Raw genomic sequence first — 24,205 nt, forward strand, 5'->3', positions numbered from 1 at the left:
CTGTATAAACAACAAGCAACCAACGGGCATTGTAATGTAATGAGAACCCCTACCTACTGGCTAACTATTCGTTTGATTCAATTGGTTTATTTAAATATAATTTTGTTTTAAAGAAAACTGACTTCAAAAAGGACTGAATGACTAGCATGTTAATATCTTTTCGCGGATTAGCAAAGTACAGTCATCAGCAATAGTATCTTACACAACTAGGGCCGCAAAAATATATGACGCGCTCTTATTGCGCTCCAAATAAGAACGTGTCACATATTTTTACGGCCCTAGTTTTGTAAGATACTATTGCTGATGACTGTACTTATTTATTTTGTTTAATATTTTGGTTTGGATTAAAAAGGATTTCACGATCGGGTACATTTCAAGTTTCAAAGTGTGGATCTGAATCCATTACGATTTGTGAAGTTCCAGAACTGGACCTTGACATAAATTTTCCTTAAATATTAATCTTACTAGCTTAACAAACTTAACGAAGATGACAAATCGCCAAACGTGTAATACTCGTTGTTTAAGATTTCCGTTCTGGTGTTCATCAGCAGTAACACTTCATCAATTCATTTTTGAATGCAAATTCTTGGTTTGGTGATGACGTTGATATCAATACATACAAAATTCGCTATAGGTATGCCCATAAGATTTGAGTTGTTGAGAGTTCCCCTAAATTTCGAATGGATCTCATCATCAGAAATAGGTTTTGACCGAAATGGGACCAACGTAGAGCTACATAAGTATACATGATACTTTCAAACAAAAAAAAACAAATCCCTTCAGAAAAGACGTAGTTCTGAGGCAACATACAATTCGGTCGAATTTATACAATCCGCCTTTTATTGAAGCTGGTTATTAGTATTTAAATAAATATATCTTCCTCATACCTCAGTGATGCTAAATATAGGTAAGTAGGAAGGTACTTTGTTTCTTTACGCTCTTTCTGAAAATTTTAGAAGACAACATAGGAAACATAGCTTTAGTTTTTAGTTGTAGTTAATTTTAGTTTTGTATTCATTTTATAACACTTATTTTACAATAAATGAGTTTTTTGTACAGACATAGGAAACGGTAATATTTGATGGAGCCTTTGTGAAGAAACTTTATTAAAACTTGGCAAAAAGCAAAATAAACTTAGTATAAGTATTCGAGATTCCGATAAATATGACAGGTATAATATATTTAAACTTTCGTTACGTTTTAAAGACTATTTCAAAATGTTTATGACTACCGGAAAATCGGTGAGAATGTTATATAGTTACCTATGTACGTTAGTGACTAATTGAGCAAAGTATTATTCACTGTCCAGTGGACACCAATTATCCAAAATGCCCAGCATTTAGTGGGCGCGTTGTGCTGTAGATGGTAGTTCCCGCAGCCGGCCACGTGGGTGGTCTTCTCAGATAGCTATCGATTATTTCCAACTGAATTAAATTGATTGACTATACGCGATATTCATCTTTCTGTTTCACTAGGACCGGCAACTTTTGTTGTTTTATTTAATTGATTCTATTTAGATTCTTAGGAATTAATTTGAACTTAAATTATCTATTTAGCTTAGAATTTCAATCGGACTAAGTCAAATGGTGCTGAACGTGTTCTGTTTTCGAGCCATTAAGATTTCCTTCCTACAAGTTATGCTCTTAAAGGTAAAGCCTCTTAAGTATATTCGTCATTTGCCCATAATCCTTTTGGGATAATACCTGCTCGAGTGAGCCTCTCGTCTTCCTTTTAAACTGGAATTAGAAGCTATAATAACAACTCTACCTAGCTATGTACGTAAGACTCAAGCTATGCTTTTGACAACTTTTGATCAGGAATCCTTAAGGATAAACAATCTGTGTGTATTTCGATCCGACTTGCCATGGAACTTTAGTATACTTATGTACTTACTAGCTGTTGCCCGCGACTTCGTCCGCGTGGAATCTTATCTTCAACATTTTACATCTTTAGTACCTATAATTTTCATATGCAAGTTGTATGAAGTTTTAAGTCAAGTGGATTTTGATGTTGGTTGCTGAAATTACTTTTTTTGTATTCTCATAATAGGTACCTATGCCCTTATACAAAGATTCAAGTTCGGCACTCACAAAATATCTGATCTCCATACAAACTTTCAACCCCTTTCTCACCACCTTGGGGGATCATTTAAAAAAATGCTTGAATTAGTTTTCATGTTTTTTTAATTTAATACCTTTTTTTTGCAAAAAGTTCAAGTTTCTAGCCTAAAATAAAATTAAACCCCAAGACGAACTTTCATCCCCTTTTTAACGCCCTTAGGGCTTGAATTTCCAAAAACGTTGCAATTACTTTTTTTGTAATCGGCTAATGTCTTTCAAGTTTCAAAGCATTTGTAATGGATTCAAACTTTGAACCCCATTTTAACCCTGCTAGGGGATGAATTTTACAAATCGCTGAAATCACTTTTATTGTCATCTAATAATAACCCCAAATACAAAGATTCAAATCCCGCGCTCGAAAAAATGTATGATATCCATACAAACTTTTAACCCCGTTTTCACCACCATAGGGGATGAATTTTCAAAAACGCTGATATTAGTTTTCTTGCATCTTAATTTAAAACGTTTTTACAAAGTTTCAAGTTCCTTGCTTAAAATAAAATTTGCACCCGCAGACGAACTTTCATCCCCTGTTTAGCCCCCTTAGGGGTTGAAATTCCAAAAACGTTGCAATTACTTTTTTTTGTAATCGGCTATTATGCCTTTCTAAGAAGTTTCAAAACCATTTGTAATGGATCCAAACTTTCAACCCCTTTTTAACCATGTTAGGGGATGAAATTTACAAAACGCTGGAATTACTTTTCCTGTCTTCTAATAATATCCCTAAATACAAAGATTCAAATCCCACACTCGAAAAAATTTTTGATATCCATACAAACTTTCAGCCCCTTTTTCACCACCTTAGGGAATGAATTTTCTAAAACGCTGAAATTAGTTTTCTTGTATTTTAATAATATATCTTTTAACGAAGTTTCCAATTCCTTGCTCAAAAGAAAACTTTAACCCCATACAAACTTTCATCCCCTTTTTAACCCTGTTAGGGGATGAAATTTACAAAACGCTGAAATTACTTTTATTGTCTTCTAATAATATCCCCAAATACAAAGATTCAAGTCCCACGATCGAAATTTTTTTTGATATCCATACAAACTTTCAACCCCTTTTTCACCACCTTAGGGGTTAAATTATCAAAAACGCTGAAATTAGTTTTCTTGTATTTTAATAATATATCCTTTAACGAAGTTTCAAATTCCTAGCTCAAAAGAAAACTTTAACCCCATACAAACTTTCATCCCCTTTTTAACCCTGTTAGGGGATGAATTTTACAAAACGCTGAAATTACTTTTATTGTCTTCTAATAATATTCCCAAATACAAAGATTCAAGTCCCGCGCTCGAAAATTTTTTTGATATCCATACAAACTTTCAACCCCTTTTTCACCACCTTGGGGGATGAATTTTCTAAAACGCTGAAATTAGTTTTCTTGTATTTAAATTTGATACTTTTTTACAAAGTTTCAAGTTCCTAGCTTAAAATAAAATTTGCACCCGAAGACGAACTTTCATCCCCTTTTTAACCCCCTTAGGGGTTGAATTTCCAAAGACGTTGCAATCACTTTTTTTTGTAGTCGTCTATTATGCCTTTCTAAGAAGTTTCAAAGCATTTGTAATGGATTAAAATTTTCAACCCCTTTTTAACCCTGTTAGGGGATGAATTTTACAAAACGCTGAAATTACTTTTCCTGTCTTCTAATAATATCCCTAAATACAAAGATTCAAGTCCACCACTTGAAATTTTTTTTGATATCCATACATACTTTCAACCCCTTTTTCACCACCTTAGGGGATGAATTTTCTAAAACGCTGAAATTATTTTTCTTGTATTTTAATAATATATCTTTTTACGAAGTTTCAAATTCCTAGCTTAAAAGAAAACTTTAACCCCATACAAACTTTCATCCCCTTTTTAACCCCCTTAGGGGTTGAATTTCTCAAAATCGCTTCTTATCTCTTGTACACTTTATAAATACAATCTGGTGTGCAAATTTCAACTTTCTGGCTTTTGTAGTTTCGGCTCTGCGTTGATGAATCAGTCAGTCAGTCAGTCAGTCAGGACACTTGCATTTATATATATAGATTATGTTACAAGCACGTACTAGTTTTTAGGGTTCCGTACCCAAAGGGTAAAACGGGACCCTAGCTATTACTAAGACTTCGCTGTCCGTCCGTCCGTCCGTCCGTCCGTCTGTCTGTCACCAGGCTGTATCTCACGAACCGTGATAGCTAGACAGTTGAAATTTTCACAGATGATGTATTTCTGTTGCCGCTATAACAACAAATACTAAAATCAGAATAAAATAAAGATTTAAATGGGGCTCCCATACAACAAACGTGATATTTGACCAAAGTTAAGCAACGTCGGGAGTGGTCAGTACTTGGATGGGTGACCGTTTTTTTTTGCTTTTTTTTTTGTATTATGGTACGGAACCCTTCGTGCGCGAGTCCGACTCGCACTTGCCCGGTTTTTATAAAGTAGGTACCTACTTTATAAAAACTATAAAAACCTAGTATATTATGTAAAGTAGGTACAATACTTACACTTTATTGCACAACTCATATAGTTTACAATAAATGTACAGTAACATAAAGAAAGACAATTGGATAGGGGTAACAACAGGCGGTCTTATCGCTTAAGAGCGATCTCTTCCAGACAACCTTTGCCTTTAGGTAGTTTATTTAGCTCGACTGTAGTTTTTGTACAATTTGCGCACTATGTAATGACGATTTTTATTATGTTGATCTTATACATGACCTTATCTATCTCATTATATGTATAGGTAATGTGGCTTCTAAATTATTGTATTTTACCTGTTTGTCAAAATAACCGTAAATACGTAATCCATAAAATTACAATTTCGACAAGTCATCATCATCATCATCAGCGTCAGACATTTCACGAATGAGTGTCAGAACATTTGTCAAATAAAAGTTGCGGTGGTTTGAATCTTAATTCATTTTGAAATTGATGGAGCTAGCTATTACCAGGGCCGGTGCTCTATGTGGCTTTATGCATCGCCATACGGCCGAGCTGACAGCATGACGTACGACCAATACGACAGACGAGCCAACCCCTCGTCACGTTCCGTTCTTTTCACTTTGTGAGCAAGCCGCTGACAATTTAGGCAATTAAGTTGTCGCAGCGCTGCATAACGCGAAGTGTTAGAACTGGATCTAATTATATCTTATGTAACGATTATCTATGTTAAGAAATTCCAGACATATTACTTTGAGGGTAGGTACATTTTCGTTTTGAATTGCAGTGTTGTAGAGTTCTGGGGGTACAGAGTCTTGAATTTCTTCGTACCTAGCTCACCTAGCTATGATTTATACTGTCGGAAGTCAGATTTATACTGGATGCCTGTAGCGAAGTGTTCGGTAACCATTATTATGAATACCTTGCGTAGTTATTTTTCGCGAGTTTTGTGTGTCTAGAATGTATGTCGTGTCTATGAAAAGTAGTAAAAGTACTAAGTAACTATAATATAAACAATGCTTAGGTAAGCATGGGGTATACAATATATATAAAATATGATGCATTCTATGATAAGTTCACTTGACAACATATTTACAGCTTAGAAATAGGTGGTGGAACAGCATTAAATAGATGTAAACATGTTTCGAATATAATTCTAAAACCTCTACTTATAATTCTAAAATCAATAAAATTAAGGAAGTAAGTAGTTGAATTAACTGTTTCATGTAAGTAGGTTCCTTCATATATTAAATAAAGTATTAACTGAAAACGTTTAAACGTACTCTGTAAAAGGCAATGACTCCTATTGTGTTGGAAGTTGTTATCATTACGACTGATTTAGACATGATAATAAGAGGTTTCGCCAAACACTCCGGCGAGCGGGCGCGGTGAAACCAACAAGAGCAGCGCCGGCCATTTGTATACCATTTAAGGTGTCCATTTTAACGACATAATGTCCTTTAAAATTTATTAGTCAGAAACGTTGATGAGGTTACTGTAAGTACATTGTGTGAGATCTGTGTTTGCGGCAATGGCGCGTTAGGTCGTGTTGCGTAAGGTGGGATCTGGGTGTACGTGTTGACGTCACATAAGTTTCGACACTGGACAAACAATGCTGCAAGACACGAGCACGGGCATAGTGTATGTCCCATTTTAAGACAAAAGAAAATAACGTTTTTACGAATTAAGATTAGAGGTGAACTCATTTCGTATGCATTGAATTAGTTGCTTACAGTACAGCCCGATTCGAACTTTAAGATACGTCACGTAATAGATCTAGAAACGATATATATGTCATTGATAATATTACTCAAGTTACATACATCTATATATATAAAACAAAGTCGTGTTTGTTCCAGCATCCATAACTCGAGAACGGCTGGACCGATTTTCATGGCTTTTGATTTTTTGGATTAGTCTCGGCCTAGAATAGCAGAATAACTATTAAAAACATTGAAAAAATTTACGAAAACAAAATAATGAAAGAATGATCATTCCCATACAAAATGTTCCTAGGTATCTTACCTGTCAAACATTTCATCCCGTCGATAAGGTAAACTCTCGCCTCAAATTAAAGAACGTATTTTAAAACGGGTTTCGAATCGACAAGATATATCCACAATATTAGGATTAACCCGTATTTGAGATTTTGAAATTGTAAAATAGTGACAATAATGACAAAGGATTGACATATTTTTATTTATGCATGCAAATTTACAGTGATGAGGCTTATCGTTTGTCAAATGAAGAGATTATAAACTCCCTGCTACAAACTAGGGTGAGCGCGAGTATACGTCGTCATTCGTCGCGAATAGGAGTAAAATTTGCGAACTACGTTGTTCGCGGTAGAGTCTGTGCGGAAAAAGAAGAGTCGTGGGATTTGAGGGCGCGCCAGTGCTATTTTATGGTTTTTGCTATGCTGACAACACTGGTCACGTGATTATAGTACGACACTAAAGGTCATGATACTTGTATCCCTTTTGTTCCGGTTTTTAGGGTTCCGTAGCCAAGTGGCAAAAAACGGAACCCTTATAGATTCGTCATGTCTGTCTGTCTGTCTGTCTGTCCGTCCGTATGTCACAGCCACTTTTTTCCGAAACTATAAGCACTATACTGTTGAAACTTTGTAAGTAGATGTATTCTGTGAACCGCATTAAGATTTTCATACAAAAATAGAAAAAAAAACAATATGTTTTTAGGGTTCCCCATACATAGAACTTAAACTCAAAAAAAAATTTTTCATCAAACCCATACGTGTGGGGTATCTACGGATAGGTCTTCAAAAATGATATTGAGGTTTTTAATATCATTTTCTTCTAAACTGAATAGTTTGCGCGAGAGACACTTCCAAAGTGGTAAAATGTGTGTCCTCCCCCCTGTAACTTCTAAAATAAGAGAATGATAAAACTAAAAAAAATATATGATGTACATTACCATGCAAACTTCCACCGAAAATTGGTTTCAACAAGATTTGGTAAGTAGTTTTTTTTAATACGTCATAAACCGTAAACCGCAATTTTATTATGTTACTTGCTGTTACGGAACCCTTCACGGGCGAGTCCGACTCGCACTTGGCCGCTTTTTTTACCACGGCTTACTAAACGGAGCCTGGTGGTGGTGTCGGCTCGTCAAATCAATCCTCTGATTTAGCGCAGGCACTCGTTTTCTTTTTAAAACACACTTTTGTTTTTATGTTTCAGATACTAAAAAGTGACAGTGCGATTGACAAAACTGCTAAAACTAGTTAAGAATTTGCCCAATACAACTGTAATTTTAGTACCAAACAAGATAGAGTCTCATTTATGTACTCCCTAATCTGTGCGGTCCAACAGTTATTTTAATACAAAACCGGGTAGATCGGGTAGAAATTGGGCATTAGAACTGTAATTTTACTATCTGGGATATATTTCACCCATTGTAAACTTGACTTGTAATGTATGTGTACATTATTAATACTAAATATGAATATGAATAAAAATAGTGCATAAGTAGGTAGGCCTTATTGGGATATGTCCGGTTCTCTCATCTCACGATATTTTACTTCGTCGAAAAGTCTGCTAAATATGAAATACTTATAATTTCGTAACTAACAGAACCTAGTAAACGAACTTACAAATAAAGAAATATTTTTATGAAAAGGTTTTATTCTTTGTAATCGACGTCTGAATTAAAATATTCAATGTCACTTATGTTTGAGCTAGCTTCAGAACAACCAGGGACTGATGTGAGGAACTGGATGTGCTTGAATCCGGCACGTAGATTACGAATTCTTGCATATCACCTACTTAGCGGTCTTTTATTCGAGATACCGTAGGTACTTTTACACAATCTTGAAAAAAAAATTACATATAAATATGCATAAAATGGCAAGTATCAAGACTATTTGTCTGTTATTTTAAAGATCATGAATGACCTGCATATTCATGAAAATTAATAAATTTTGAATGAATATACTTACCGATTATGTACCGGAGACAAGTTACTTAGGGGGCTTATTAAATAGGTAATTATTTAATATTAAATACAACATCAATACCCGCGAATAGCGGAAACACGTTCCGCGACTTTTTGTAAGTCGATAGTCGGCTTTTAGCCGTTTTCTTCTCGCCGACAAAACCGAACAATGTTAAATATAATTTTTCTTGTGGTTTTATGTACGGTTTCATCGTGTTTTGAAAATATTTTATACATAAAACTTGCGGTTTTTGTTAATAAAAATATACAATGACAGAAGTTTGTTTACTTTCTACAAGACAGGTGTCAAAGGTTTGATTGCCATATAAAATTTAAAATGTTAGTTCCCGTTTCTGCCACGACTCTTCTCTTTCCGCACAGACTCTAGACCCTCTGACACACTATTGAAAGTACGCCGGGACACACCATGTTCGCGGTCCGGTGCGGTCGTCTGTTAAAGCCAGCAATATGTTAAACAGTTTTGAACGCACCCATAAACAAAATGACAACCAACAAATACATAGATACATACTAAATAATAGTACTCTTTGGTACTACCGTATTAAGTACATAATGGACACTTCCTACAAAACCGAAGTTTGACAGCGATTCAGGGATGAATCTTGCTATCCCTTTTTAATGTATGGTACTATCCCTTTCGGCTATTTAGGGTTGTCAAAATTCAAGTCATTATCTTATCTGTGGTCGTGCATGCAAAAGGACGTCAAATGGTAGCAACCCTAATAACTGCTCGCAGTAATGCTGAGCCGAACGGAGCCGAGTTTGCCCGAAGTCAGGAGTGTCTCGCCACTGTCTGAGGTGCCAACAGGATTAAAACTGGCCAAGTGCGAGTCGGACTGGCGCACGAAGGGTTCCGTTCCATTACGCAAAAATCATCAAAAAATCACGTTTGTTGTATAGGACCTTACTTACATATTTATGTTATTCTGTTTGTTGTCATAGCGGCAACAGAAATACATCATCTGTGAAAATTGCAGCTGTCTAGCTATCACGGTTCATGAGATACAGCCAGGCGACAGACAGACAAACGGACAGCGAAGTCTTAGTAATAGGGTCCCGTTTTTACCCTTCGGGTACGGAAACCCAAAAAACAGCGTTAAATTTACGTGTCCTGGATGACTGACTGACTGACTCATCATCATCACGCAGAACCGAAACTACAATTAATGCTAGAAAGTTGACATCTGCACACCATTACAGGTTACATTTGTAATGTGTACAAGAAATAAGAACAGATTTTGAAGTTAGCACCTCCATTTTATCGGTCATAATCTTACAATCGAATAAAAGGGAATCGGTGAGCAAAATGGAGTTTGCAACCACACCACACCACCTGATTTGATCAAACAATTTAATCAGATTGGAGCAAAACTGTTCCCGTCTGGACTGGCATTAAGTTAAGCGGTTTAGTTTTAAGTACCCTGATACGATCTATGGTAAATAATAAGCAAATTCATTTAAATTAAATCATTTATTAATATACGTAATCTACCGAATGTAACACAATCTTAAAATACCTACGTTTCAACACTTTCAATAAGTAGATAAGTGTGCACCTACTTTAACTAAACGTATTTTAAGATGTACCTATTGAAAATGACCACCGCTTTTCTGGACACATAAGTCTGTATCTTATGAATTTTCTTGAGATTATTTAGTGTGCCAAGAATAAATTCATTGGTTTCACAGAATTGAACACCTCAATTATGTTTTGGCGAAGTTCATCGAGGGTATTTAATTCCCGTGCGAAGATCGGGACTTCGAGGCGGCTATGCGACTGGGCCGTTGCGTCCAATCCATCTGCCAGGGAACTCTTGGTCTAACTAAATGATATCGCACACAGAGTTAACTGTGCTGGTGCACAATCTTGCTGGAAATGGAGGTTCTCCAAATTTTGCTCCTGCACCTTTTGTAGCAAACACGTTTCTCAGGTATTGTTTTATTAAAAATAATATTGTAAAATGAAAATTGCGGAAAATCTAATTTTCAATTGACAAGTGACAATTACTACTAAAACGTAGTGATTATATGCTCTTTGATTACTACTTAATCAAAACACGTTTACTTCATAAATACTGTGACAGGTCATTGATAACCAAAGAGGAAAGTGTTCATTTGAAATTATTTAACCTTCTTTGTTAATTATTACCTATGTAAGGATAACCATGTGAAGCTTAAAAAAATGGATGAATAAAAAAAATACTTTTAATTATTTTAAAAGCATGAGACTTAGTTGAGGGGCTTAATGAAGGGAAGATACTTATATGTAAAACATTCATGTTGTATTACCAATTTGAAGTCACCCTACATAGTAGAGGGATTAACATAAGATAACAATTTTTTTCAGGCCTGGCTGCAGGCGTTCGGAATGTTCATTATGTTTCCGTACGGAATGACAGGTGGAAACGGGACGTCGCTCTACAAATGCATGGTGCTGTCTCGCTTACACACATCATGTCAATCAGTATCTACACAAAATTCCGAGCATGTGCGGCCAGGCTAATCCGTGACGTGCCAAAAGGAGACATAACCGCGAGTCCATTTTCGTGGTAAACTTTAACGCTTACCAATTTTGTTAATATCTGTAGTTTTTAGCTATACTTTTGTATGTAATCTTAGCTTTAAGTTTACCACGAATAAAATGCTTGATTGATTGATTGATTGATTGTATGATACTTTTGTATTGAGTGATACTTTTGTATGTAATCTTAGCTTTAAGTTTACCACGAATAAAATGCTTGATTGATTGATTGATTGATTGATAATATAGATAGGTGATACGAAGTTCACCGGGTCAGCTAGTAATTACATATACTTGTAATTACGCGTATTTCCCGGAGGGGTAGGCAGAGACCACGGATTTCCACTTGCTACTATCCTGACATACATCTCAACTCAACCCACTCAAGTAACTTTTCTCTAATTACTAGTAGAAATTGAAATTGTCCCATTTAGTGTAGAAATTTATTTGTCTCTGGTCAACTAAACGACGGTCTACTTAATGTATAAACTTTCGTCCCTTTATTTGGTTAAAGTACCATTAAACTAGCGCTCTGTTTTATTAACCCGTATGAGAAGGTCTAATTTAATAAAAGCCGCTGTGATAAGCACTAGTTAATGAAGATAAATAGAATATTGATCAAAAGCAGAGAATGCGGCGGCGGGATCTGTAATTAACTACCAGTGCGATTAATGGACACGACTTACGGATAGCCAACATTTAATGAGCTCAGGAATCTAACTCGCAGTCAGTACCTATTCGGGTCTGGAATTAGTATTCAGGTTACGTGCAGCTAATTTGTTATAGTGTTGTGAAAGTCTTCATTGGCTAGACAAACTACCTGTCTATTTATATGGGATAAGTAGGCTTGTCAATTTTATAGCTGCCCAACATCGTAGAACCATAAAAATTGAGGTACCCACTTTCCATAAACTGTTATGCTTTAGGTAGTTTAGGTTATGAGGTGTGAAACCGGTGAGGACGGGTCAGGGTTCGGTATGTTCGTGGGCCACTCGGTTCGGGTGCTCCACCGCTACATCCGTCACACCAGACGCATATTGAGCACAAGCCTTATAAATGCGTGCACATGAGTTATACGTAAACGGTGACTGAATTATCAACGGCGCGGGTGGCCTCCCGGAATATGGAGTACTGAGAAGCTGTAAATTAAGATTTAAGAAATTATAAACCACATGAAATTTGACCCGTTGCCACACTTTATGATCTCACAAAAATTCCAATTGATCAATGCTTCATATTAAAAAGTGTAAGGTGACTCATTGAGTGTATGATGATTATCAAAATGTACGTGTTATATCAGGCAGAAGTGCTAAGTGATTATGACGCATTTAATTATTTGTTTTAGTCAAATTACAGTTACGGAAACGGTGATGGCCGAACGGCTCCGACGTCCGATTTTCATTCCAGGGGTCATGGCCGTGGCTACGAATCCTGGCTCGTACCAATTAGTTTTTCGGGATTCGTACCTACGGAGTATCATTATAGGTACTTATATACCTATATTGGTTGAGATTAGGTACTACATGCAGTTTTCGTAGTATACAAAGGTGTGTATTGTGTACTGATGTTGATCTAGCAGATGTTAAATTTTGCTCGATATAAGTAAAGACGAAATCGCTGTTTTATTATGAGTTATTTAATTCTTACACATATTTTAAAATTAAATTTGTCACTTTCGTGGATAACATTTAATAGATCGTGTTATCGTGTTTATCATTATCACACAGGTTTTAATAGAAGGGTAGGAAGGGGAGGAAGGTATCCCTTTATGCTGGTAATTAAATAAGGTGTCAATTAGAAAATTTTGTTGACGTGAACTTAGGTAAGAATATTAAGAGCGTGGCCGACGTTGTATAGATAGGTAGGCCTGTACCAAAAATGTGAGCAATTATATGACCAATACATGCTAATACTTACGGAATATACATGTCTCAGTAGGTATATGAGTCCTATGACCCTCAACGAAAGTTAGGTTGAAACTACATGGAAACTGAGGAAGTTAGACATAGAATTCCTTTCCATTCCGAGACATATATGTATTTAGGAACAGGTATCTAGACAAGTCATGTCGGCGAGTGTATGGTGGATCGTGATTCCAACTTTCTCCGTGTACCTGCCATAGATGGATGTGGCTGAGTCCCTGTCATTCATCCGTAAACAGTCAGGGTTGCACACGAGTGTGGTGATGCCTTTGCATGGTACGCAAACTATTACAAGCCTAAAAAACGACTTTCGAAGCTGGACTTCTCGCAATTTTATGGAAAACAGTCAAATCCCTTTACAAAAACTACGTAAGTATTTACCTACACAATAAAGAGACCCAATGTTTATTACTTGAATTTTAGAATCTTGGTTTGGTTGTTTTATCGGAAAAGAAAATGAAAAGGTTAAGTGTTAAGTCATTTAAAATACTCATGATGATAAATATATATTTTGTAAATATGTATTTGCTGGAGTGTAGTGATGTATTTATGGTTGGTTGAGACAAGAGTATGTACATAATTGAAAACAGCAGAAACAATGATACGTCAACATTGGTCGAATCAAATTAATTAAATAATCCAATTGAATGCCGGAATTCGTTCATTATTCACGATCAAGACCGTTTGGTAGAATAATTTGATAATTTGCGTTTTGTTTGGATTGAGGGGAGCCGACGGGACCGGAGCCAGACACGCACACACATATACACACTGCAAACGGGACACCTCATCTAACCACCCAGAAGTTATCTGTCCAGTCCGTAATAGACACTAACAAAACCTAGTGTATGTAGTTCATTGTTTGCAAAACGCACGGTCGGTGATAATCGGTTCACAAGTTTATCAAATATGATCTCATAACTTACGCCATCGCTTATCACGTAGACTATTAACGTGATATTAATATACATTAGGTTCACATTTACCACGTGCCATTATAGCCGGTACCACCCTCATACCTGGCATGAGGGACGGACCCTCGTATAACCCGAAAGTGAGGGAGTGTCCGGTCATCATCATTCGGCTGATGGGCCACGTAGGCAATATTAGTTTAAAACCCCTAGTAAACTCATAAAACCATAAATTTTACGTGGCATCGGGGTACAGTCACGAAATGATTGCATTTCTTTTCTAATTTAATGTTCAGATACTTTTGAAAGTTATAATTTATCATGTATCAAGTACGGTAAATAAACGAACTCGTGCTCGACATGCTAATGCCCAATAGATGACACCTTACTGTCATCTCTATGGGACCGCGTCGAGCACCAGGGGGTCGATTTTTGAATTTCGACCACTCGATTTCGTGTATTTCTTTAAGTAATATCTCCACTACTAGGCATTTTAAATCTACTAATAGAATTGAAATCAAGTGGTCAATACCAATAGATTCCAAATTTCCATCGCTCGTATTTCAAAAATTAGCATTCGCCGTTTTCCACAGATTTTCGAGTGACGAAATCGAGCGGTCGAAATAAAAAAATCGGCCCCCAGTACGTTTACCTTATAGCATTTAAAAAGAGGAAAAAAAATAAAAATTAGTCTAGCAGAGCGTGGTTTCGATCCACGGACCTCTGGGTTATGGGCCCAGCACGCTTCCACTGCGCCACTCTGCTACTTAAATGCTGGGACGAAATTAGCTACCACATTGTGCACGGTGCCTGAGTGATTAGATATTTCCACCGTTACTAAAAGAGCGTATGTGCATGAGACAAGATTATAGGTCATAATGGCTTGTAAAAAGTCATTTTAAAGATATTCCTTGATTTAACAATGATAGTCCACTGCTAATCTTATGCATTAAATATAAAAAACCGGACAAGTGCGAGTCGGATTCGACCACCGAGGGTTCCGTACTTTTTAGTATTTGTTGTTATAGGCGGTAACAGAAATATATACTTACATCCTCTATTTCAACTGTCTATTAGCTATAACGGTTCGTGATATACAGCCTGGTGACAGACAGACAGATGGACAGTGGAGTCTCAGTAATGGGTCCCGTTTTTACCCTTTGCGTACGGAACCCTAAAAAAATGACCAAATAATTTAAAAAGCCAAACAAAAGGGTAATGGCGTTTTAATAAGAACATAAGTTGAAAGGCCTATCGATATTTCGACTCATTTTACTTTTAGATAGGTTCATACATATAATTATGGAGTAAAAATATATTTTGAATTTTTACTAAAAGTAAGAAGCGGCTCACAATTGCACCTACTTTCCAAATTTCATTTAACCTTACAGTTTCCTAGTACATAAAATTACTGTTACAAACGGAAAGACCGATGGACTATAGGTAAGTAGTAAGTATAAGTATGAGGGTTCCGTTTTTGCCATTTTGGCTATGGAACTCTAAAAACTGGTTTCACTTTAAGTAGTATTCTGAGCCTAAATTGATAAGAAAACGGGAGCTTACGAAATCTAATCGCATCGATGTAACTCTGTCCATCTGTCACATTCTTTATTAACTTTATTTGAACTTAAATTCTTCAGGGCCTTAATTAATTTTTTTTTAAATAAAAGGGGTTTTAGAAATGTACTTAAGCGAGTCACTGTTTAAAAAAAGAAGCAGAAATCCCGGTCTTGTACTCAATTTAAAGACAAAATACCTATTAATTCCACAAATTTTATTGATTGTGCAATCCCTACTCTGAACCAAATAGTTCCCTCTTTGAACGTGACTGTTACGTAACTAGAAGCACTTAATCGAAATATTGTTTATGGTTAATGCAGTGCACAAGGCGCGATCGGAACCGGAAAGCTGTTCTACTCCAGAAGGGTCAGATTGTTTTAATTGGCCCGAGTCGCTAGCGTTAATGAATGTGACTGACCGAATAACTGCGCTCTTTCATTGCAAATAATTAAACTTCCAAATGCTGCTATTAGCCTATTAGAACTTTAGACCACGGATCTACGTTAGTAAATGGATGGGATAAGCTAATAGATAAATTATTGTTCAAACATAGGAATATTTTAAACTAAAATTATGATCATGCTTTTTGACAGGAACATCAAGAGATTCACGAGGCATTAATAATAGCCGAATAAAAACATAATTATATTTTGGTGACTCGTATTAAAGTAACCCTCGTCCCTCAATTTATTAAGCGTGACGGTAAGGCACCAAAATAGACACAAATAGAAAACCACGACAAATTACAATCGCTCTACTGGTTCTCGACATTCTCGACCTATATCAAAGGAGACAGAGGGAACATCCTTTCCTTTGTTTTTCTATAAGTAGGTATAAAAAACTGTGTGTGAAATTAGATAATACATGTAGTTTTAACATGATTGATTCACAGAACAATTCTCGTACCGACGATGCCCGTAGTTATGGTAATCTGCATTTTATAGCGTCAAGATGAAAAACACTTTCGACCCTAAATTAATCGTGGCACCCCAAGACAAGGGTCCTTTAGAAATGCTGAGCATCTATTGTTTCCACGTAGAAGTAATTAGGGTCCCGCTATAGCTATTGCGTTGTCATTTTACCAAAAGGCAATGGAAGCCCTCGAGCGCTTCGCATTTTTATGCAAATTTCTAGTGCTACGATCGCTACGCCGTAGCTAAAAAATGTTTGCCCACGCAAATATGATTTACATCCCTTCGTCACGTGCTCGTAATGTCATTATCGAGTTATACGAACCGCGGTGTGATCGATGGATATTACACGTCATGTCACCACCGTGCACCGTGAGAGCCGTCGACGTTAGGAGGATGTCACGTACGCTTTGAGCGCTCGCGCCCCGCGGAACAGATGGCTCATTCACTAAATTGTTGATTTGTTTCAAAGGAAGCGAAGGACGGCAGGTATCGACTAAACGCCCCGTCACGAATACAAATGTTCCGGATAAAGGGAAATTCATGAAATTGACAAAATCACGCCACGTGCGCCGCGTAGCTTACGAAAGTTATATGTCTAGCTGTGTCTACAAAGATAACGGTGAAAATGGAACATCGCGTCGTATAGGAGATGAAATATTTGCTCGCCCTGTTGACTTGCTCGAAATAATTATAAGACCAATACTTCGCAGTTTTCACATCTATATACACTTTTCTTAAAGGTAGTTTTAGTGTCTTTGTTTGTATTTTTTTAATGTCTATTATGTGCATACGTTTTGTTTTAGATTGTAAGGTTGACATGTATTTTCGGTATACACATAGGTATAACTAGAGTCAGACCGAGAACTTCTTCTATGAAACAAACTTCTATGAACATATGACACCTAAATAACACTGGCACTGCGTGGGCTATCAAAATCGCTGCAGACTTTTCTTGGTCTAACTCTACTTATTTACTAGGTACTATATAAAAACTATACTACATACGTATCTATTAAGGATATTTTAATAGAGAATCTAGAGAACCTATCCAAACGTAATTGCCCAAGTCCGGTTCCGGCAATTTTACTCGATTTTACGCGTGTAGGTTAAAAATTTATAATTACTTATAGTGAAACAATACAGTAAGTATCAGGATCAAACAAGTGCCGCTTCCGTTGAAGTACGTTCCATAATTGAACCCTTTACTCCCCAAGTCCCCGCCACAACGGGCACGTGCCCTTTGATGGAAACTTTGATTTAAATATTGGTACAAATATCCGCTACGAATATCGCATTTTACTTTACCGTATTACCGATTGTTATACATATTTTCACCGCGTAATAATAATAATAGTTTCAGCTTATAAATGCTCTCTTTGTTCTTCGAAATGTGATAAGCAAGCAAATTGTATTTTATCCACATGTGTGGCAAAGTAATCTGATGTAAATTTTGAGTTATTGGCTCATGTAGGCAGGTTGGATTTTGAGTGATAAATATTATTATTTAAAAAACGTTCATTTGAATTTGATATATAATATTTTACTGTTAGTACATATTTTCCTTGCGATGGTGTGGTGAAAATGTTGTGTTTCTCTCGGGACTCGGGATCAAAGTTTGTTTAACCCTCGTGCTTGAAACTTTCGCAAAGCTATACTCATGAAATGAAATGGAGATGCACTAGATAAGATATAGTAAAGATATGTGACGTTCCACGGCAAAAGGTACCATTGCCCCGACTGAATATTGGAGCGGCGTTAATAATAAGCGTAAGCGCCAGCCGCCATAAGGTACCTTTTTTCGCGGAACGTCACATATCTTTACTATTTCATATCTAGTGAATGTCTAACGGCGCGATATCTTAAAGTTCGAATCGCGCCGCCAGACTAAAAAGTGCTTCGTTAAGTACTTCTTTTTATAACTGCTACAAAATATACAGGTATAAGGCCCACCCTATAGCCCCAAGTCGTGCGAGTATCTTTTCCTCTAACGAATGATCTATATAGTACTACTACGTATAGTTATAGATTTGTGGGTGAAGGTCGCCGCGCAGACGGCGCGACCCTTTCTTTAAGTGCTCGTTGGGAGTCCGGCGGCCGGCGGGGGATGCTGTAGTGCCTGTAGTAATGACTTGACGGGCGCTGTTCGCATTGCAATGTAGTCTTTAGAATTACCTACTGTAGCCCGCTAACTATAGTGGAAGTAAAAGCTTGGTAAAACATGGAACTAATATCTGTCAGTACGTACCTAAGTCATAACAAAATAAGAGATCGTCACTGGCTGCTGACTTTATATATCTTGGTCTTAGTCCTCGGAACCGAACGATGAATATCGGCCTTGGATGTAGGGAGTAGTGGAAAACTTCAGCAGCAAAAGTCAGAAAAATACTCGGTGGCAGTCGCGTGTCATGAGATTTAAAAAAAAATAGAAAATGCGCACAGTGGCCGCACAACGCAGGTTTACGATTTTACATTATTATGCCCCATATAACTTAAATTTACAAGTTTAACGATTAATAGCTAATTCAGGCTGGTAGCGCGTTTATGATTAAGGCCCACTTGCACCATTCCACTAACCCGGGGTTAACCTGTTAAACAAGGAGTTTCCATGGTTAGCCATACAATTTGACACTAGGTTAATAGTTTGACCGCTTAACCCCGGGTTAGTGGAATGGTGCAAGTGGACCTAAGGCCATTAATATCTACTGAAGGTAGTTAACCGTTCAAATAGTGTTTTTTTTACATCGCGTTGTTGAAAAAGATAGTGAGGTAATTCGTGTGAAAATGTATCAAATACTTAATATGTTTTCTTTAATTTCTTTTAATATCTAAGTAATTTAATATGAAACAAACAGTCATAAAATATACCTATGTAAATACATTTTCTTTTCTTAGCTATCTATAGGTACTTATTATTCATGCCACTACTTATCAGTGGCCGCGCGTCAAACATATCCATAGACATAATTTGGCTTAATATTTCCTTTACAACTCTGCTCAAACGTCTAAAAACAGGCAAACCGCCACTGCTACTTATTAATATTACACATAGATAATTTTGTATAATTTGACTATAAGACTCAAGCTTTGACAAACGAGTATTTTACGTAGTTTTGTAGGTCTTTTATTATAAATTAAATACGTGAGAACAAACAACAAACACAAAGCTATCTATGTCTATTTGCCCAAGCGACGTTTGAAATGAAAATGAACAAAGTAAGTAGTCAAGTGGTTTTGCTTTACGGCGCCGTTCGCAGGAATACACCAAGACTCAGAGCAACGTCCTACTCCTTCTGCAAACTTCGCTAAGTGTTCCCGGTAAGCCCGACTGAATACCGCAGCTCGTACTACGTGGTTGTGTGCCTCAATCACGAAACTATTCAATCGCTAAATTATTGGGCATGATAAACAAAAATCAAACTCTCGTTATGACGACATCGACAGTAGCCGCTCTCGTGAGTTTCGGCTTTATGCTTCAGTTATTTTTCACTTTTATTTTTTCTTTGTTCGTGTCCTAAGGGCACTGGGAGGGATTGTCGGAAGAAATAACTCACCGCTTAACTCAACAGACACTTTTTTAGGGGATAAAAATGTTTTTATAAGGAAAAAAACTCAAACCCTAAACCCTAGTTTGTCTTGTGGAACTAGTATGTAATATGTTTCTTCACGTGGGATGTTAGTTACATTATAATAACAAAACTTGGAATAAGTGTGTTTGTGTTCCACTGCCGTCCGCGCTGCACCCCGTGGAGGGGCGGTTGCCACTCCCGAGCCCCGACCCTTTGCGATTTATTGTCGGGATTTGTCGAATTATTCAACAATGAATTGGATTCCGAGAACCGGCGCCTTGTAACCTACTAAAGTATCATTGTGCACGTAGATTTCGATACACCACCTACTTCCATTCATGCACATTTTATAGGCGCCCGACATTGGAGGGCATTGTTATTGATTGCATCGCTTTATGTATGAGCCGATTGACGCGTGCAGGCCTGCAAAGCCCTTGTTCACTACGCTTATCGACCACATACTTTGAAGTGGACCAGTAAAGATCTGACCTTAGATTACGTATAGTAGCTGTGAATGCAGAGGCCAAGTAATTCTAGGAAAGTGTCAGGTGAGCCGAAATACCAAGAGGAATAACTGAAGTTTAAAATCAAAAGTGGGTACCGCTTCGTTTAGAATGGAGACATCTATTTGTCGGACAGTTGGATTCCCTATTGTTTGAATTGGCTATAGAACCAGCTGTTCAATGTAATTTGATTTGGCTAGTTAATGGAGCGGGTGTGCTCCTTTGTTGGAGTGAGCTTGTGTAGTGTGTAGCCACTGTGCTACGCTCGCGCGGCTCCCGGCGGCTGCATCCCTGCCAGGAGCAGGTGCAAAAAACTACGCCACGTGTGTGAGACCGCGCACGCACGCCTTGTTATTCGGCTGTTATGCATTCTTAAGCTTTTTTTGTAAGTTGGAGGAAAGCTGTTGAGATACATTTTTGTTTATGGTTCGAAAGGATTAGATAACCAAATAAAAATGTAGGTACCTATGTACCTAATATGTAATTGAATCAACGTTGTTCTAAATTTCAAAGCACTCAGACGGGTGTTTGAGCATTGTGTGTAGATAAGAACAGAGGAGTGATTTATTTCGTATCGCAGCGACTGTCGATCATGTGCGCAGCAAATGTGGCGCCGGCGCCAGCGCAGAAACCCGTGACGTTATCGGGCAGACTCTTCCGCAAAATGTACAGGTGCTCATAAAGTCCCCGCCATTACCCCGTACATGCCATTTATAGCGTAAGACCGGCTGAAATAGCCCATTTCCTTCGCTCGCTACAAACAAGAACGGACGTAACGAGATCTGATTTGTGGCTGTCAGTTACAATTTGCAAACGAGTGTAAAACATGTTAGAGCTTTAAAGAGATAAGATCAAGCTGTGAGTGGTTAGTTATTGAATGCAAATTGCTTGACTATTGCAGGGCTTCGGAGCTTGACAGAGTGGAATATATTTACTTATTTTATTGACCCGATAATGATCTAACTGAATGTATTTTGTGCATAGATAATTTGACAGATAAACAGTCTGCATCGAACCATACCTATAGGTTCTACATTGTATAAACGAGAAAGTGTTTTTACGACTTATAATACAATGTTGTAGGGCCCAATATTATACACAAGTAGGTATACGTACCTGCATATTAACTTTTTCAACAAGATATAACATCATCCAGGGCAAACGCAATAATAAATAAACTTTATGTGACACACAATAGTAATTCATGTACATTGAATCTTTATGCGGCTAAACGAAAATAAGAAAAAGTAGTTTGGTAATTGCTGAGCGCGTGGTTGAATGGATCGCCTCCCACCGCCGCGCGCATTGTCAGTGGAGCTCGGCTCGGCCAGGTACACACAGCAACACACTAAACTGACCGATACTGGACTTTACCTCATTGTAATAAGCATCAGGAATAGTATAATAATAGATCGAGACTGGGTGGCCACTTGGCCAGCATCGCCAGTACCTGCTACACGCGCTTCTTGGGTCTGTTTGATATCTTTAAAATAACATGAAGAGGAATTTAACATTGTTGAATTAAGTGGGAACTTGTGTTAAGATCAACTGTATTTTTAGGTTCAGATCTTCTGGTCTTATTTACATGTGTGTGACCTAGGTTGTACAATATAAAGAAATTAGGAACTTATGTACCTATTTCTATGCTGTTTTTTTTTAATTATTATTATTTCTCTTTTGTTCTTCTCGTTCACTGTGTAAAATTGTAAATCTGTTCTCCCTGTCAAGCATGATAAGCAAAATATAATTGTAAGTAAGTATTATTTATTAAATTTGTAAGTTCGCACGCTATATACTTTACACAGTTTCTACCTGTGGAAACTGTGTGTGGAAACTTATAGTTGGCTTACTGTTTCTATGTTATTACCTAACTTGTTACTAAGTAACTGCTGCTGTAAGTACTGTATATAAGTTTTCCTAATAAATAAAATAAAATAATTAAAAATAAACATGCAATAGGTGACATAGTTACGTATCCAAGGTGCCTATCACAAGCTTCAGACAAATCAATAAGTAAAACTTTAAAACCGTTTAAAATTCATTATGAATTTAATTTAATTTCAATGTGTTTTAAGCGCAACTTTTTTAGTCAGGTATTTTCAGAGCACTTTATGAAATAGTTTGTAGGTTAAATATTGTTACTAGACAAGGGGAGGCCATAAAATTGAGCTGCATTGCAACATAAATAATATAAGATTATGTTATATTGTTTCAGAAGGAGGGCGTGGCGCAGGCGCACGCATTCCGCAGCAAATCGTTCCGCAAGCCGCAGCCCTGCCACTGGTGCCACCAGCCCGTCGCCGGGCAAGGCTCCTGCTGTCGAGGTACGAACTTTTTTGTGTGTTTTGTCTTATAGAGGAAACAGAGGTTTAAGGTCAGAACGGCGGCGGCGGCGGAAGAAAAACAAATAGGTACCTTTACTACCTTTTATACGGACAGCGGACAGTGTACAATAGGTACTTACCTATAGGTAAAAAAACTTAAGTAATAAGTAAAGCCCATACATGGCGTGTGTACAAATAAATATATATTTTTGTATTTCTATGCATGTATGCAATAAATGACAATAAACAATAAATTATAAGTGAACAATATTAAAACTAGTAGTAAGTACGCACTTTTTTGGTTAGACTTTTCGAATTGTAAGTAAGTACCATTAGTAGTTAGTAACATCAATGTTACTAATGTTAGTGCCTTACTAGATCATTTTTAGGGTTCTATACCTCAAAAGGAAAAAACGGAACCCTTTGTGCGTCTGTCTGTCTGTCCGTCTGTCACAGCCGATTTTCTCCGGAACTACTGGACCAATTAAGTTGAAACTTGGTACACATATGTGAGTTTGTGACCCAAATACGGACTTGTAACGTAAACAAATGAATTTTAAACATGGGGGCATGAATTTTAAAATTAAAAAAATAAAGTTTTTCAAACTACATTTATCATGTTACATATCAAATAAAAGAGCTTATTGTAGGGATCTCATATATATATATTTTTTTTATAATTTTCGAATAAACAGTTTAGAAGTAAATTCAAGAGAATAGGCAAAAAATGTCCATTCCCCCCCTTTATCTCCGAAACTACTGGATCTAAAATTTTGAAAAAAATGTATCAATTAGGCTATACCTATAGATGACAGGAAATCTACTAGAAATGTACAGTCAAGCGTGAGTCGGACTTAATTACTTAGTTTTTGATCCGACCCCTACGGATTTTTTAAAGAGATTTCACTCACGCTTCACATAAAAAAATACATTTTTAAGTGTACGGAACCCTTGAAACGCAAGCCCGACTCGCACTTGGCCGGTTTTTAAAATCTTAATTTCGGTAGCTTTCCGGAGAGTAAAGAGTTTCTAATGGGAGTTTTACTTTTTTATTAGGTAGGTACGTACGCAAGTAATTTAAAAGTTAAAATTGATGATCTAGTGAACTTTTGCCATGTTTTCCATGTTTTAAGAGGTAGGTAGGTCTACGAAATCTCCATAGAAAAAAAGCAATTTCAAAAACTTTTCCTGAGTACCTAAGTACCTACATTTCTACTTTATTTGTATTGCGTTAAATATTTTGTATAAAAGTGGAATCGCATTCTTAATATTTTGATTACAAGTATTTACACCTTCTTGCTTGTTAAGTGATTTACGGAAATTGTAGGTTTTTATTATACTCTACTCTACTGTTACTGGAAATCGTTAATTATAAAGATACCGACAGCCAAGTATTCCTCTCACAATATTATTCACTTAAATGGGGATGATTATGATCTTGATAGCAATTTAATAT

The 24,205-nt window shown here is 36.9% G+C and overlaps 1 protein-coding gene and 1 non-coding gene across 4 annotated transcripts in view; one reads left to right on the forward strand and one right to left on the reverse strand.

Annotated features, from left to right (window-relative positions):
* LOC134663743 (tensin-2) overlaps window positions 1–24,205 on the forward strand; it is a 125,079-nt gene that overhangs the window by 11,084 nt on the left and 89,790 nt on the right. For all 3 annotated transcript variants that reach the window (XM_063520216.1, XM_063520214.1, XM_063520215.1), the window contains exon 2: window positions 22,641–22,749. In XM_063520216.1, coding sequence (XP_063376286.1) covers window positions 22,641–22,749 — 109 coding nt within the window. The remainder of the gene's footprint in view (window positions 1–22,640; window positions 22,750–24,205) is intronic.
* Window positions 14,576–14,647, reverse strand: Trnam-cau (transfer RNA methionine (anticodon CAU)). The gene has a single exon. It is a non-coding gene; the product is annotated as a tRNA-Met (tRNA).

This window comes from Cydia fagiglandana, chromosome 4, assembly GCF_963556715.1.
Source record: "Cydia fagiglandana chromosome 4, ilCydFagi1.1, whole genome shotgun sequence".
Classification (NCBI taxonomy): domain Eukaryota; kingdom Metazoa; phylum Arthropoda; class Insecta; order Lepidoptera; family Tortricidae; genus Cydia; species Cydia fagiglandana.